This window comes from Heloderma suspectum, chromosome 2 (assembly GCF_057233095.1).
Source record: "Heloderma suspectum isolate Gila_16-S chromosome 2, 16-S_ref, whole genome shotgun sequence".
In the NCBI taxonomy this organism is placed as follows: Eukaryota; Metazoa; Chordata; class Lepidosauria; order Squamata; family Helodermatidae; genus Heloderma; species Heloderma suspectum.
In genome coordinates this window covers 250,463,181-250,478,626 of record NC_139459.1, presented here as the reverse complement: position 1 = coordinate 250,478,626, position 15,446 = coordinate 250,463,181, and the positions used below count along the sequence as shown (strand labels likewise).

General features: G+C 45.1%; 1 protein-coding gene across 3 annotated transcripts in view; it reads right to left on the bottom strand.

The window, feature by feature from the left end:
* SFXN1 (sideroflexin 1) overlaps positions 1-14,423 on the bottom strand; it is a 42,485-nt gene extending 28,062 nt beyond the window's left edge. For all 3 annotated transcript variants that reach the window (XM_084838716.1, XM_084838715.1, XM_084838713.1), the window contains exons 1-3: positions 14,277-14,423; positions 1,624-1,802; positions 438-608 (exon numbers count right to left, since the gene is read on the bottom strand). In XM_084838716.1, the coding sequence (XP_084694842.1) occupies positions 438-608; positions 1,624-1,787 (335 nt within the window). In that variant the 5' untranslated portion in view covers positions 1,788-1,802; positions 14,277-14,423. The remainder of the gene's footprint in view (positions 1-437; positions 609-1,623; positions 1,803-14,276) is intronic.
* Positions 14,424-15,446: the final 1,023 nt, after the last annotated feature.

The window sequence follows — 15,446 nt, the reverse complement described above, 5'->3', positions numbered from 1 at the left end:
GTCGTGAGTTGGCTAAGGGATTTAAAGAGGCAGCTAGGGCGCATCCTGACAATCAGTTCCCGGAAAACCAGATATCCTATGGTCGTCTAGCTGCTGTCCAGAGGCCATAGGATTGCTCCCTCCAGGTGCTTCCACATGTGACGGTGATCATGCCATTACATTGCTTCATACCCAGAATTTTATGGCAGAGTGCTGACATCCTTATCTTCCACTCATAATCTCCCCATGTTTTCCCACTACTTCTATCTTTTTTCTTACCACAAAATATCCATTAGGGAGAAAAAGATGGAATAACTGCAAAGCCTTCTTATTGGTAGCATTAGGAGCCCTTTGTTGGTCCCACTGATTTTAGCGAGACTACGGACTTATAACTGTTTTCCATGACTGCAGATTTATTGCACTCGAGTGTTATTTATTGGTAATGTATCATTGCTTACCTATAAAAGGTCATCATGCAGCCAGTAATAGTCATGTTCATAGGCACCTGAGCAGACATGCGGCCAATCAAAACCATCTTTTCACCAGTATCTGGATGGAAGGCAGAATCATAGATATATTTTGCCCTCCACAGTTCATCTTCTGTCAATCCAGAGGCCACAACACCTTGTCTTGGGATAAATGGAAACATATACAGTGAATTATAAATATGACATTGGGGGGTATTTTAGGTCCAAAATTAAGGGACGGTTCACAAACCAGACTGGCACAGATTTGCACAATACCGTTGTGGAGAAAGTTTAGGACAAACCACCTGCTTGCATGAGAAACCCTGCTGCCATTTCAGTACTTGGGGCTGCCCTTTTTCAAGCCACCATGAGCACAGAAGTGCTGCAGGGCACCCATAAAATTGGTTTGTTCACACTGAATTTTCTCCATGTGGTTGTGGACCCAAGCACATGATCATCTGAAGAAAATATGTTCTGCTTGCTTGCATAGCTGGCCCTTCATTTTCTACTCCAAAGTACTCCAGTGAGGAAGATTAGCATTCATGGGTCCCCATCATCTCTCTCCTCTCCTCCCAATTTCCTGTCTTCTTCACTGCTGACAATGAAACCTAACTCCTCAATCCTAAATGTACACTGACCATGGAAGGGATTTTCCCCCTTAAGCATCCATGCTTAGGAGTACATGGTGTATGGCAACTTTGGCTCTGATTGCACTGTAACAACCGAGCAACAATTGGAGCAGTATATGACAGCTCTGATCTGTTGTCACCAGTCATGATGCTGGAATAGTCTGTCAACCTATCTATAGGTTTATAACCTCCGTACAGAGGCTTCTTCTTCCACTGAGTTCATATCCATCTCTGAGATCAACAAAGAACAGCCTTTGACCACACCATGTCTGCAAGAAGGCATGTAAGGAGCTTTTTGTTTTGGCTAGCTGGCTGCACAACTGTGCAATTCTCTCCCCTTCAGACTCCCCCAAATCCAAGCTCCCCCAAATTCACTTTTTTTGACAAAACACAAGACTTCCTTTGGGGTGCGGGGCTGGGATGGGGAGGAGCAGCCTTGGTAAAATTTTATATTCTTGTGACTACATTATTTTTTTACATTATTCTTTGAATGTTATCACCCATCTTGAGCCCTTGGGAAAAAGTAGGATTAAAAATCAAAATCATACCTGTAATCATGCACAATTTTTCTTGCTTTTTCTAATTGTTCATTGGATAATAAAACATTCCTAGGATCAGTTACAGTGAAGAAATGGCTTGCTCGTCCAATAAAAGTGCTTTGATCCCAACGAGGCTCTTTGATGTTGATGTTTAACGGGATATCTCCTGCCATTTTTTCCCAAGAACCCTGCATACAAAACAAGACAGAAGTGGATTTCAGTTTCACAGTTCTTGGCCTCCCCAGTTTCCTCGTATCCCTTTAAAACTGCTGGTACCCTTGTCACAGATCTCTGAACTCCTGTTAGAACTCAGAAGTAGAGAAAACGTAACACCTATGGTGCCCCGTAACGGTGCAGTGCTGAAATGACACTCATGCTTCAGTCTCCATTGAATTCCATGGGGTTTTCTGTCAACAAGGGCGAATTGCCAAGGAATTAATGCAAGTGCAGTATCTATAGAAATCCATCTGCAGAGATATTTATGCAAAGGTGGGGGGGAGCAGGCTGAAAAGGAGCAGCAGCAGCAGGCACCAATGCTGATGAGAAGGTAGACGAGAAGGTAGACTCACTGAGAGAGAGGGAAGCACCGACAGCGTCTTGCCCTAGGGTCTTCCAAAATCTGGAGCCTCCACTGCTGATAGCAAACGAAAAATGGAAGACAAGAAGCTAAGGAAACGGACTCCCACTAACAACTGTATTCAAATTCTAATCACAAATTTCATGAGCCTATTACTACATACGTGCCCTCTGCCTACTTGGCCCTTGGACTAGATGTCATTACTCCACTTGACAGGACTGCAGTTGGCAAATGAACTTTAGAGACATTGTAAAGAAATACTGGAATGCACACATAAGCTCTCTTGCTCTCTCTGTGCCAGTAGCCATGACCTTTGAAGTTTAAATGAAACAAATCCTGATTAACTCAGTATACTTGGCAACTTAGGAAATTGTTAATAGAAGAATATTTCACTTTTCTGGAACTACTCATTGGTTTTGAGTCCAATAGTCCTCAAATTTGTAAATGAAACTTGGACATTTGGAGCAATAATGTAGAGTAGTACTTGTCAGAATGACCAATGCTCTTCAAAACATCAGAAATAAAACGCAATTTATTAACAGGGAAGAAAGCTTAGGATCTGTTTTAATAATCTAGATTTAATAAGCATTCAGATATACTGAATATATTCTGTAAACCGCTTGAATAAATGTTACCATATTATGTACTGCTCCAAAACGTGTGGAAAACTAAAGGTAATCCAACCAGTTACACAACTCTAGTTTACTGTAACCATTCCTTAACAACTCATTAATTGGGAACAACCAAAAAACCCCCCACATTTCTGGATGTTAACTGGGCCACTTTCACCTTCACAAATCAGAATGCTTACGCATGCAGTTTCTTTTAAAAAGAAACAGAAAAGCACTACGCTAGATTCAGAATCAGCCATGTCATGAATGACTGCAATTTCATTTGTCATTCTTTATGTTATTTGTTTTTATATGATGCTGTAAGCCAGTTTGAGCTTGCTTTTAGGAGGGAAAAGCAGGATACAAATAAATGCACCCATCACCAGTGCAGGGCTGGCATCTTGGGTAGGTATGCTTGGGCACTGGCCAGAGGACCACACCCCACCAGGCGCCCACTGACAACAGCCTGCCAGAATGGCTTCTCCTCTGCACCATTGCAACCTGCTTGTTCACCTGCCTCACGCTCTGGCCCAGACAACAGAGGTGGTGAGAAAAATGATCCGTAGATGCCACTGCTTATTTGCTCTCTGGTTCTCTGCCTGCCAAGCAAGCGGGAGCAATGAAGAGGATGAGGAGCAATTACAGCTGGTGACAATGGTGGCAAGAAGGCAGACTCACTGAGGGAGGGGGCCATTGAGGTGCCTTGTCCAAGGCCCTGAGAAAAAACCTGGAGCTAGCACTGCCCAAATCCTTGGCTTTCTGGCAGGCTGCTGAGGAAAGTCTAAGTCGTCCTGGTGTACTTCTGGAAGCAACTTTCTAGTTCTCTGGATCCCAGCCACAGACTCACTCTGCTGCATTTGGAAAAGGAAGGGGCATATAGGCCTTTAGTGGCTGTTCTGAGGACCACTATTGGGAAGCACTGCAATGTATGCATCTCACTGTAGCCATGGTTAAGCTACTGCAGCAGCTGTGAAGAAGCCTCAGTGGCTATAGCTAACCTCTCCCTTGCCTTTAGGAATGGGCAGGCATCAAATTAAAATGCATTAAATACGTTGTTTCTCTGCTAATATGCTAAAAAAGGTTTGATAGAAGTCTTCGGCATACTTTGCTTTCTCCCTTTAGCTGGTGGAAAGTCTACATATTTGTTTTAAAGGTTAAGTGTCTTACAAAGAGAACATTAACACAAGTTTAGGATGCAATCCTATGTTAATAGTCAGCAGCCTCTCAGAGGCTGCTGAGTATCCTAGTGCAGGGCAGCCGAAACACGGTTGAGCTTCGGAGGAGGAGAGAAGGCAGCTGGGGTGAGCACAGGCAGATGTGTATGGCAGCTTCCCCAGTCTCCTCCCCTCCCTGCCCCTGGGACCACCCTCTTTCCCCATCTCCATGCTCAGGTTTCCAAACGCGGAGAAGTAGCTGGTGTGGTTCTCTCTGTGCTGTCTACAAGAGGGAAGGAGAGGGGGTGGGGAGCGCAGGTTACTGGCTCCGAGGTTGAAGCCCCATCTCAGACCTCGGAACAAGTAAACTGAACAATCCTATGCCCCCCCCCCCCGCACTGCTATCTAGGTGACATAGGATTACTACCTCCAATATATAGTAAAAAACCCACACCATCTAATCCTGTTTTGAAAATGAAATTCAAGTCTCGAGAAAAGTTCAACTTTTTTTTTTTTTTTTTTTAGTACAAAGAGTACAGTAGTTCTTAACGGCAAGAAAGAAGACTTTAAACCTTGTTTGAAGGTTAATGCTGTACCAGCAATGAAAGTCCAGTAGCAATCAAGAATTAGTCTTAGATTGCAACACTTTTCTCTTTTTAAAATAAAATGTTTGTACTGTACACTGTGGTTAAACAACTGTCATTTTCTGTATATCTTCTACACACTGTAGTTCCTGCACGATAATTTAGTAGAACATATGTACATGCTGAATTACTCACAAAAACCAATTAACAATTACCATTCATTTCAAAGGACTGGCTGTCCCATGCATATATATCTCTTAGCTAGCAACCGCAGAAGAAACATTGCATCTATTGAAAGAAGAAGCCCTTGTGATCAATAGAAATCCTTTGTGTACATATAGGAGCCCCCATGTACATAGGGGATTGTGGATCAGCTCACAAGGATGAAAACCTGTATGCAGTTACACATGCATACAATGCATTAATGTCAATGGGATTTACACACACACACAAACTGCATGCAGGATAAGATTAAAGTGTAGCATCTAAGTGCACTCAAAGTAGAAAATTATGCACTTCCAGCTGCATATTGCATGTATAGGTTGGAAGTCTGCAAATCACCTGGGAATCACACTCTCACAGCCCAGATGGAACAGGTAAGCTCCATGATGGACAAAGGGACTATTCATGAATGAATTTGAATCGTTGCATCTTTATAGTAAAAGACTGTGAGAGAGACAGTGTGTCTGTTGGGCAGTTTGCTAACTTCCATATGCTTACAAATGCCACCTGCAAGATGCAGCTGGTAGCAAGAAATCCACAATAATACGCTACATGATTAGGGTTGAAAACATTTAAATCCTGCTAGCTTAAATGGCTAATTTCAGACTGTAGTGTCATCCTAGAAGAAAATCAAATTAGTGTGTTTAGGATATATATGCCATTGATAGCCTGAAATTAGTATTGCTTATGGATGTCTTTCCGTTTCTTAAGGACACAAGAACTGCTGCCATACTTGGGCAGGCCAAATGGTCCACAAAGCCTGGTACCTAGTAGTAATAAACATTAGCACTGATATAGCTATCAAAGTGCTTCACAAACCTTATAGGATTGCCAGGATTACTGAGATAATACTAAGCTAGTATTATCCCATATTACAGATATGGTGTGAGCCTGAGGCTGAGATTTAGTGGTTTGCTTAAGGACCCCTAACAAGTCCACTGCAGAGGCACAAATCCAGCTAAAAATGGTCAACTCTCCAAACTGGGACCATTTTCCCATCTCTGGGAATAGGACACAGATCAACATGGCCTACACATGCAACAAGTGCAAGTTGATCATGCTGCTGGAAGAAAAAGTAAGAGGACTGGAGGGGTGAGTGTCGACCCCGCAGGGAATAAGAGAAGATGAAGAGTTCTTAGACAGGATGGTGGAACTACAATAGCAAAGTGAAGAACAGAAGCTAGAAGAGCAACAGCAAGCTGAGGCAGAAGAGGAAAATGCTGCGGCAAGGAAAAATGAAGTAGAGGATACACCTTGGAAAAGGGTGACGGTTAGGAGCAGAAAACTAGAAGCCACTCTGCACCAGTGGAAGCAGTGGAACTATGGAACCATTTTCAGGAACTTGAAGATGAGACTGGAGGCCAGCCTGCAGAGGAAGAATTACAGGGGACCCCGCATAAGAGCGAGCAAGAGGCTGACGGTCAGTCAAGCAGAGGCAATGAAACCAAGGCTTACAACAAGAAGGGTAGTAGTTGTGTGAGACTCCTTGCTGTGTGGGATCAAACCCCAAGTATGTCGCAAAGACCCATGGACTCGCCAGGTCTGCTGTCTCCCAGGAAGATGGATTAGAGATGTGACTGAAGGGTTGCCTACACTTATAAAGCCCACTGACAGGTATCCCTTTCTTCTCATCCATGTGGGAACAAATGATACCACCAAGCGGAGCTATGAAGAAATCACATATGATGAAGTGAGATTTCACTATGAAGTCAGATTTTGAAGCTTTGGGAAGGAACTCAAGAACTTTGGGGCCCAGATAGTTTTCTCACCCATCCTTCCAGTAGTTAGAAGAGGGACAGAAAGGGAAAGAAAAAAATACTCCGCGCGAATGACTGGCTATGAAGGTGCTGCCGATGCAAGAGATTTGGATTCTGGGAACATGGGCTATACTTCCTGGAAGATGGACTGTTGGCAAGGGATGGGTTGCACCTCACAAAGGCTGGGAAGAATGTGTTTGGCCACAGCATGAAGAACTTCATCAGGAAGTCACGCACCACAATGGAGAGAACAGCTCTAATAGTGCCCAATAATAGTCTTCAAAAATATGCAGGAAGAAAGCCAGACTATAAAGCACATGGTCTTCAATGTCTGTATACTTCGATGCCCAGAGTATGGAAAACAAACAGAACAAATTTGGAACTCTTAATATGGGAGGGAAATTATGACGTGATAGGTGTAACTGAAACTTGGTGGGATGACTCCTATGACCGGATTACAGCAATTGAAGGATATAACTTGTTCAAAAAGAACAAGAGGAACAGAAAGGGAGGTGGAGTTGCACGATATGTTAAAAATACATATCTCTGCACAGAAATACAGGAGGAGGAGCTTGGTAGTCCCATCAAGAGCATCTGGGTTAAAATAAATGGAGCAAAGAATAAAAGAAGCCTGGTGGTCAGAGTCTACTACTGGCCACCCAACCAAGGAGAAGACGAGGATGAAACTTTTGAAAAGCAAATTGCTGGGTTTCAAGGAAGAATGATGTAGCAGTAAGGGGAGACTTCAATTTCCCCAATATTTGTTGGGAGACAAATTCTGCAAAACATGGCCCCTCCAAGAAATTCCTGACTGAATTGTGTTGCTGATAACTTCCTTCTACAGAAAGTGGAAGAAGGAACTAGAGGACCAGCTATCCTTGACTTGATCCTAACCAACAGAGATGACTTAGTGGATAAAGTAGCAGTTACAGGAACTCTGGGGGACAGCGACCATGTTATACTTGAGTTCTTGGTTTTAAGGAAAGCAAAAGCTGAGTGTAGGCAAATGCATACCCTGGATTTTAGGAAAGTCAATTTTAATAAACTCAGAAAATGATAAGTAAGGTCCCATGGCAAGCGACTCTAATGAGAAAAGGAGTCCAAGATTGGGTGGGAGTTTTAAAAAAAGGAAATCCTAAAGGTACAATTACAAACAATTCCAACAAGAAAAAAAAAAAAAAAAAAGGCGGAAGACAACAGAAGAAGCCAACGTGGCTTCACAAAAAGCTTAGAGGTGATCCGAAAACAAAAAAGGACACATATAGGAAGTGGAAAGAAGGCCAAACTACAAAGGAAGAGTACAGGCAGGTAGCACAGAATTTCAGGGATGGCGTCAGGAAGGCTAAAGCTGAGAACGAGCTGAGGTTAGTGAGGGATGCTAAAAGCAACAAAAAGGCTTTCTTCAGATATGTGCATAGTAAAAGGCAGAGGAAAGAAATGGTTGTTCAGCTATTAAATAATGATGGAAAAATGATAACAGATGACAAAGAAAAGGCAGAACTGCTCAATTCCTAATTCAGCTCAGTCTTCTCCCAAAAGAGGGTCTATGACCCCCCTGGCAAAGGCGAACCACAGGCTGAAGGGGCAGGATTGCAGCTTGAGATCAATAGGCATATGGTCAAGGAACACCTAATTACTTTGAATGAGTTCAGATCTCCAGGGCCAGATGAACTGCATCCTAGAGTAATAAAGGAACTGGCAGAAGAACTCTCAGAATCACTGTCTATTATCTTTGAGAAATCATGGAGGACAGGTGAAGTGCCAGATGACTGGAGGAGGGCTATTGTTGTCCCTATCTTCAAAAAGGGAAAAAAGGAGGAACCTGGGAACTACAGACCAGTCAGTCTGACATCAATCCCTGGGAAAATTCTGGCACAGATTATAAAGCCATCAGTCTGTAATTTCCTTGAAAACAATGCAGTGATTACTTGAAGCCAACGTGGATTTGTCAAGAACAAATCCTGCCAGATGAATCTGATCTCATTTTTTGATCAGGTAACCTCCCTTGTGGACTGTGGGAACGTTGTGGATACCTTGACTTCAGCAAAGCTTTCGACAAAGTGTCCCATGATATCCTGATGAGCAAACTAGCTCAAAGTGGGCTAGATGAAGCAACTTTCAGGTGGATCCACAGTTGGCTACAGAACTGGATGCAAAGAGTGCTTATCAATGGGATCTTCTCAAACTGGGGAGAGGTAACGAGTGGGGTACTGCAGGGCTCAGTCCTGAGAGCAGTGCTCTTCAATGTTTTTATTAATGACTTGGATGTGGAGGTGCAGGGAATGCTTACCAAATTTGCAGATGACACAAAATTGGGTGGGATAGCTAATACCTTGGAAGACAGAACAAAATTCAAAGTGATCTTGATAGACTGGAGTGCTGGGAAGAAAACAATAGTATGAAATTTAATAGGACAAATTCTGCACCTAGGAAAAAGAAACCAAAAGCACAGTTACAAGATGGGGCATACTTGGCTCAACAATACTACAAGTGAGAAGGATCTTGGAATTGTTGTAGATCACAAGCTGAATATGAACAATGTGATGTGGCCGCAAAAAAGGCAAATGCTATTTGGAGCTGCATTAATAGAAGCATTGCTTCCAAATCCCATGAAGTACTAGTTCCCCTCTACTCAGCACTGATCAGGCCTCATCTGGAGTACTGTGTCCAGTTCTGGGCACCACACTTTAAGAAGGATGCAGACAAACTGGAGAGGGTTCAGAGGAGGGCAACAAAGATGATCAGGGGACTGGAAACAAAGCCCTATGAAGAGAGACTGAAAGAACTGGGCATGTTTAGCCTTGGGAAGACTGAGGGGAGATATAGCACTCTTCAAGTACTTGAAAGGCTGTTACAGTGTCAGGATGGACACTAAGCCCATAGAATCCCAGAGTAGTTCTGATTCTGAGGAAGAGCAGTCACTCCTGTGAGAGGAGCGTGCTCCTCTTTCCCAGGGCCAACAGCTGACGGAGATTCCTCCCACCAGCATTCCTAGCTTAGATAGCAGTCCAGGGAGTGACAGAGCGCGGGAAGCAGACTTGATGGACGTGCGACGCCGACGCAGAGAGTGGCGCCAAATGGAGGGCGCAGAAAGGAGGCGTAGTGCCCGGTTGGCGTGCAAACAATGGCTGCGCCCAGAGGATCCAAGGGAAAAGGGGAGGGACTCTCCCTAGTCCTTAAGTTCAGGGGTCTGCCAGTAATTCCCTTCCAAACGGGGACCAACTGTTCCAACTTAGGGCATAGGTACTCTGCTGCTCATATCTAGTTGCTAACGGTAGAGTTGTTAAGTTGTAAAAGAGGAATAAAGCTTTGAAAAGAATCTGTTTGTGTCTGGACTTGGCTACTGGATTAGACTGAGAGAGGCCTCCAAGGAGCCCTTGACACACAGAGAGAAAGGCCAGGATCTCTTCTCGATCATCCCAGAGTGCAGGACACGGAATAATGGGCTCAAGTTACAGGAAGCCAGATTCTGGCTGAACATCAGGAAAAACTTCCTGTTAGAGCAATACGACAATGGAACCAATTACCTAGGGAGGTGGTGGGCTCTCCCACACTGGAGGCATTCAAGATGAAGCTGGACAGCCATCTGTCAGGGATGCTGTGACTGAGATTTCTGCACTGACCAGGGGGTTGGACTCGATGGTGTTGTAGGCCTCTCCCAGCCCTACTGTTCTATGACTGTGTTGCTCCAATCCCTGCTTATATCAGTGGCCCCTCTGTTACTAGATTCTCTCCCTAGTTCCTCTGTACCCCACTCCCTACAGCCCTTGGACTCTCCATTTGCCTACCTCTACCCCTGACCTGACCCCATTCTTTTTCTCCCTTGCTTTCCTTATTATTGCCTAGGCTAGGCAATATCCTTTACACTTGTTTTTACCGATTTGTGCTTGCGATTGAGTGACTGCCTATGGTGCTACTCCCTGTGATGTATTTATTTTTACTTACTGTTCAGATAAATATTACTATTTTGGAACCTTGTACGCAAGTGTGTGCGTTGGCTGGGCCAAGGAATCAGTTGTGACTCTCTGCACCTCAAGCTCAAAATGCCACCCTAACCTATGTACTGCGAACGTGAGTAAGATCATACGCAAGTCTGCAGAGGACACACATTAAAAGCATATTGTCCCGAGAAGCATTCAGCTGCAATGAGATTCATAGGTTAGTACATACGCGTGTGTGTGTGTGTGTGCGCGCGCGCGTGCATTAAACAGCATTCAAGCTTCTTCCTATATTTTGAAGTCTTGAGATTTTAAAACCTAGAGGACACCTTGTGCGTATATTGCACTGCAAGAATGGAGCACAGGAAGATGGGAAGCTGCCTTAGACAGAGTCAGACCCTGGGTCCATCTAGCCCAGTACTGTCAACACTGACTGGCAGCAGTGGCTCTCTAGGGTTTCAGGCAGGACTTTTCTAGCCAGGGACTGAATCAGAGACCTTCTGTATTCCAAGCATGTGCTCTACCACTGAGCTACGGCCCCTCCTATAGCAAGTCCATAGCAAGACATTGTGTAAGTCCATCTTTAGAAACTGAAGAGTGCCTGTCCATGTATTTGAAAGCCATTTTCCATAGTTCACAATTCCAACAGCAAAGCTAAAGGGCTTGCTCTGGCTAAAATTATCTATGATGTATTGCTCAATATTAAAATAAAAATAACACCTGTGTAAGAAATTAAGTTTCAGCTACAATGACTAACCAGCAGTAATTTTCTTTTGTCTTGTCCCCAGACTTCAGCACTGGCTTCCCTTTAGGCCATTTTACTGGAGAGGCCATGGACTGAAATGACCTGGCTTGCGAGCTTCAGTTTCAAGCCAAAGGCACACCTGCGTAACTGGCATGGGGAGATTCATGCAGGTCCTATCCAGACAGCTCTTCTTGCTGAAGAAAGCTGTATCGAGGCCATGCAGTACTTATAATCCTGAATTCCACTGGAGAATAAATCCCATGTGTGATTGCGTTTTGGACACTAACAGCAAAACTAACGCCCATGGTATATCTTGAAAGATGGTATTATTTTCTAAAACACTCTCATTTAAACACAACTTTGGTTTATGAATGAGCTCAGGACACTCTACCACTGCCTTCATCAACCTGGTGCCTTCCAGATTCCCATCAGCCCCAGCCAGTATGGATAGAGGTTAGGAATGCTGGGAATTGTAGTCTAAAACATCTGGGGCCATTAGGCTGGGAAAGGCTGCTCTACTATGTGAAAAGTATGTGCTATGCTAATCACACAACTGATTAGCAGTAGAATAAATTCACTGTAACTGAAGCTTTACATAGAATTATCATAGTTTTCGATTTTATGGCTATTCGGTTCCTTTCTGTTCCCCTCTATTCACATGTATAGCTGCCACAAGACTGTGGTAAATCATGTCTACCACAATCAATAGATTCTTACACATGAGTATATTTAATCCACATGCCAACCCATCCATCTTCAACGTTGCCTTTGTAAAGTAGCCATTTTCTATAGAAAGCACCAAAAATGCAACTTTTTAATTACTAATATGACAGCCAGCATTAGGGATTCTGTTACTAAAGTTAACATATGGAGACTGTTGAATATATTTTAGATTAACCAGGTACACTGTCCAGTCAGCAATACCCTATTGTCCCACACGGAAGAATGGCCCTCTAACAAATCTAATTGGATGGCTTATTATTTCTTATAAATAAAACTGTTCCAAGTAGGGATGTCAGAGAAATTCTCAACAGATTAAAATGGGTTCAGATTTCAATGAATCCAACCTGCAGATTCAACAGCAGACTGGCTTTTTTGAGTCATGCAGATTCTGTGGACTGGCGGATTGGTTTTTCATGGGGGGTAGGGGATTTGGTCTAATGCGAATTAGCACAAGTAAAATGAAATTCTGGTAAACCCCCAAATCCAATTCCATCAATGAGCGGACAATGGGACAAAAGACGCCTGACAATCCACAAAACACAGAAGGAATGGATTTAACAAAATCTGAACATCTCTAGTTCCAAGTAAGCTAATGAAGGTGAAAATCTTGGAAGTTATTTTTGATAACCACTGTAAAAGTATCAGTGCAATGCACTTCAGCCACATATGAACTGCACTCATTAACTTACTACTGTAGTCTGTTCTGGCCACCATGCCATAGCTAAAAGATTAAGTGACACCGGAAAGGTTACATGGAATTGCCACAAGAATAATGAAGATCATGTAACAGCTTCCACGGGAGATGTAGCAAAACCCACCTTTTTCTATGCAAGTCTCCCCCCCCCCCCCCGCCGCTTTTTTTCCCTATGCAAGTTCCCTCATGAAAACGTATGACTGTTTTGGAGATGGTACTATTCTGAACATAGAAGATGTGGATTTCACACTTAATTTGTGTTCCTTATCAAAACTGTCCTGTGTGTAGTCCCTGCCTGCAGCCCCAGTCTGAGAGTCAGCAGAACAGCTGATGGTTGGGAGCTAGGATTGGCTAGCACATCAATCAAACAAGAGGGGAAATTGTCGCTAATTCTATTTTCAGCAAAACCTGCTTGTACGGGCATTTATCTGCATCAGCAGGGTTGTCTGCAATACAGACTTTCCCACAATGCACCAGGAGAAGCATATGCAGCAATGGAAGACCTATAGCTGGGGTCTGAAACATCAACATTGCAAGACGCGTTTATGTAGGGGGAAAATAAGTCCTGATGTAACCTAGCAACAAAAACTACAGCTTGTGGATAATGCCTATTGCTGAGGCAGCCTCCTCATCAGAGCAGCCATCTTTGGTGTGTAACTTGGAGGGAGATTTCATCATTCCATGCTGAAGTCACTTCCAGATGACACTTCCAGGTTTACAGCTGATACTGCCAGCATAGCAGCTTCAAGCCTTTTCAGTTGGATACCTGTTCTCTGCAATACCACATTCTCTTATCAGCTGCCTGAGATTTTCTCTAGCAAGACACTTTACGGCTCTGTATTGCATTTCCTAACGCAATTATTAGGAAACCTGGGAGGATGACTGTGCCCTCTTTCTTCCCAATAATGTCGCCATTGTGGGGTTTGTTAACTCACATGCCTTAACTCTGCATACTTCTATGAATATCCTCATCCAAGTATTTCATCTTCATACATTTCATTTAACACAAAATCAGAGAGGTGGAAAAGAGAACGAATGGTCCCCAAACGACCACCCTCCTCTGTACCCCACATCTTCAGAGGTCGGTTTTTAACTCCCCTGATTTCCCCATGCACCCCATGCATTCCCCTTGAAGTCGATTGGCCTATTGGGCACACAGACACTAAAAAGGTATCGTTTGGGCTATCCACGGAAGAATGCACGCGCAGTATATAGAGGGACAACGGAATAGGGCAAATCGCATGCTATCGCTGCAGATACCTGCACCCTTTTAGTGTTGCACTACAAGAGACTTGTGTTCCTGCCACCCCCAAACCTGGGGATTTTTCCGGGAGAGAAAACTGCTGAGCAGCCTCGGGGTAGAGGATGCATCGAATGCCCCTACAGACAACCTCGTTCTTCCCCATCTACCTCGGGTATATAATAAACGGAAGGGAAAGAAGACTTTGCGAGTCTCAATCATGCGCGGAGGAGAAGCTGCTGCTGGAGCCCCCCCCCCCATTTTCAATGTACCCCCTTAGGGTGACCGGGGGGCGGCGGAGGGAACGCCACCAGCCCTTTCAACAGCTGCCCGGTTTACGCCCTGTAGAAGCAGAGCCTGTCTACACAGCGGGAACCGGGAGGCGAGGCCAGGCGCTTGGGGTTGCAGGGTACTCACGCGGCGCCCCGCTCCACGGTCTGCCTCCCGCACGACGGCGCCGGCTCCCTGGCGGACCCTCTCGTCGAATCACGCGGAGCCCCCGCCAAAAAAAGAGAGAGAGAGAGAGAGAGACACCCGCCGGAAGAAATTCAGCAGCCAGCGAGCGGCGGCAACGCGGGAGGAGGGGCAGAAGCGTCTGGATCGCCCCGCCCGAGGGGAAGCGAAAGGAAGAGGAGGGCACGGAAGGCGGCGGCGGGCTGCAGCGCGCTTCTGGCGCCTTGAGCAGCGGCGCGAATGGCACCCGCAGGTGAAGTTTCCCCCACCGCTGCAGTATTGGAATTATGGGGGGGGGGGCTTCACGAAGCCCAAAGCCCCCGGCTAGCCCCAGTGTTAGCTGAATCACGAGCCACCCCGCCGGCTTTTGTTAAAGAACCCAGTGAGGAGGATAGGGCAGCGCTAAAGCGAAGGAAGCCAGGGCCCCTCTGCGCCCTCCCTGGCCTTGTGGGGAGAGAGCCTCGTGTCTCCTTCGGCGCTTTCATCGCAGGAGCCTTAGCGGGACAAGTAGACAACAACCTGATCGCGCGCTCGTGCAAGCTGGTTGCGCGCAAGCACGAAACCATAATGGGGGGGGGGGGAGCTGAAGCCTGCCTGAAAACCTCTCCTGATCTGTGCAAGCTAGTTGAGCGGGCGGGTGGCGGAAGGATACTCTGCTCATGCTTAAGGTCACTCTTCACCTATTTCAGCATTGAGCCCTGACACCGAAGATAGGTTGATAAACCCTAGAATTATTGCTCTTATGGGCGCAGTAAGTCTGTTGCCTCGCTTTACACTCATGTTCCTTTTTGAAGCTTCTCTTATCACCGCCAGTAGGATTTATTTATTTTACATCTGTACACCACCCAATAGCTAAAGCGCTCTCAATGGTTTACAAAAGTTGTTGTTGTTGTTCAGTCGTTCAGTCGTGTCCGACTCTTCGTGACCCCATGGACCATAGCACGCCAGGCCTTCCTGTCCTGCGCTCTTTCCCGGAGCGTGCTCAAGTTCATATTCATTGCATCCGTGATGCTATCTAGCCATCTTATCCTCTGCCGTCCCCTTCTCCTTTTGCCTTCAGTCTTTCCCAGCATCAGGGTCTTTTCCAGTGAGTTTTCTCTTCGCATTAGGTGGCCAAAATATTGGAGCTTCAGC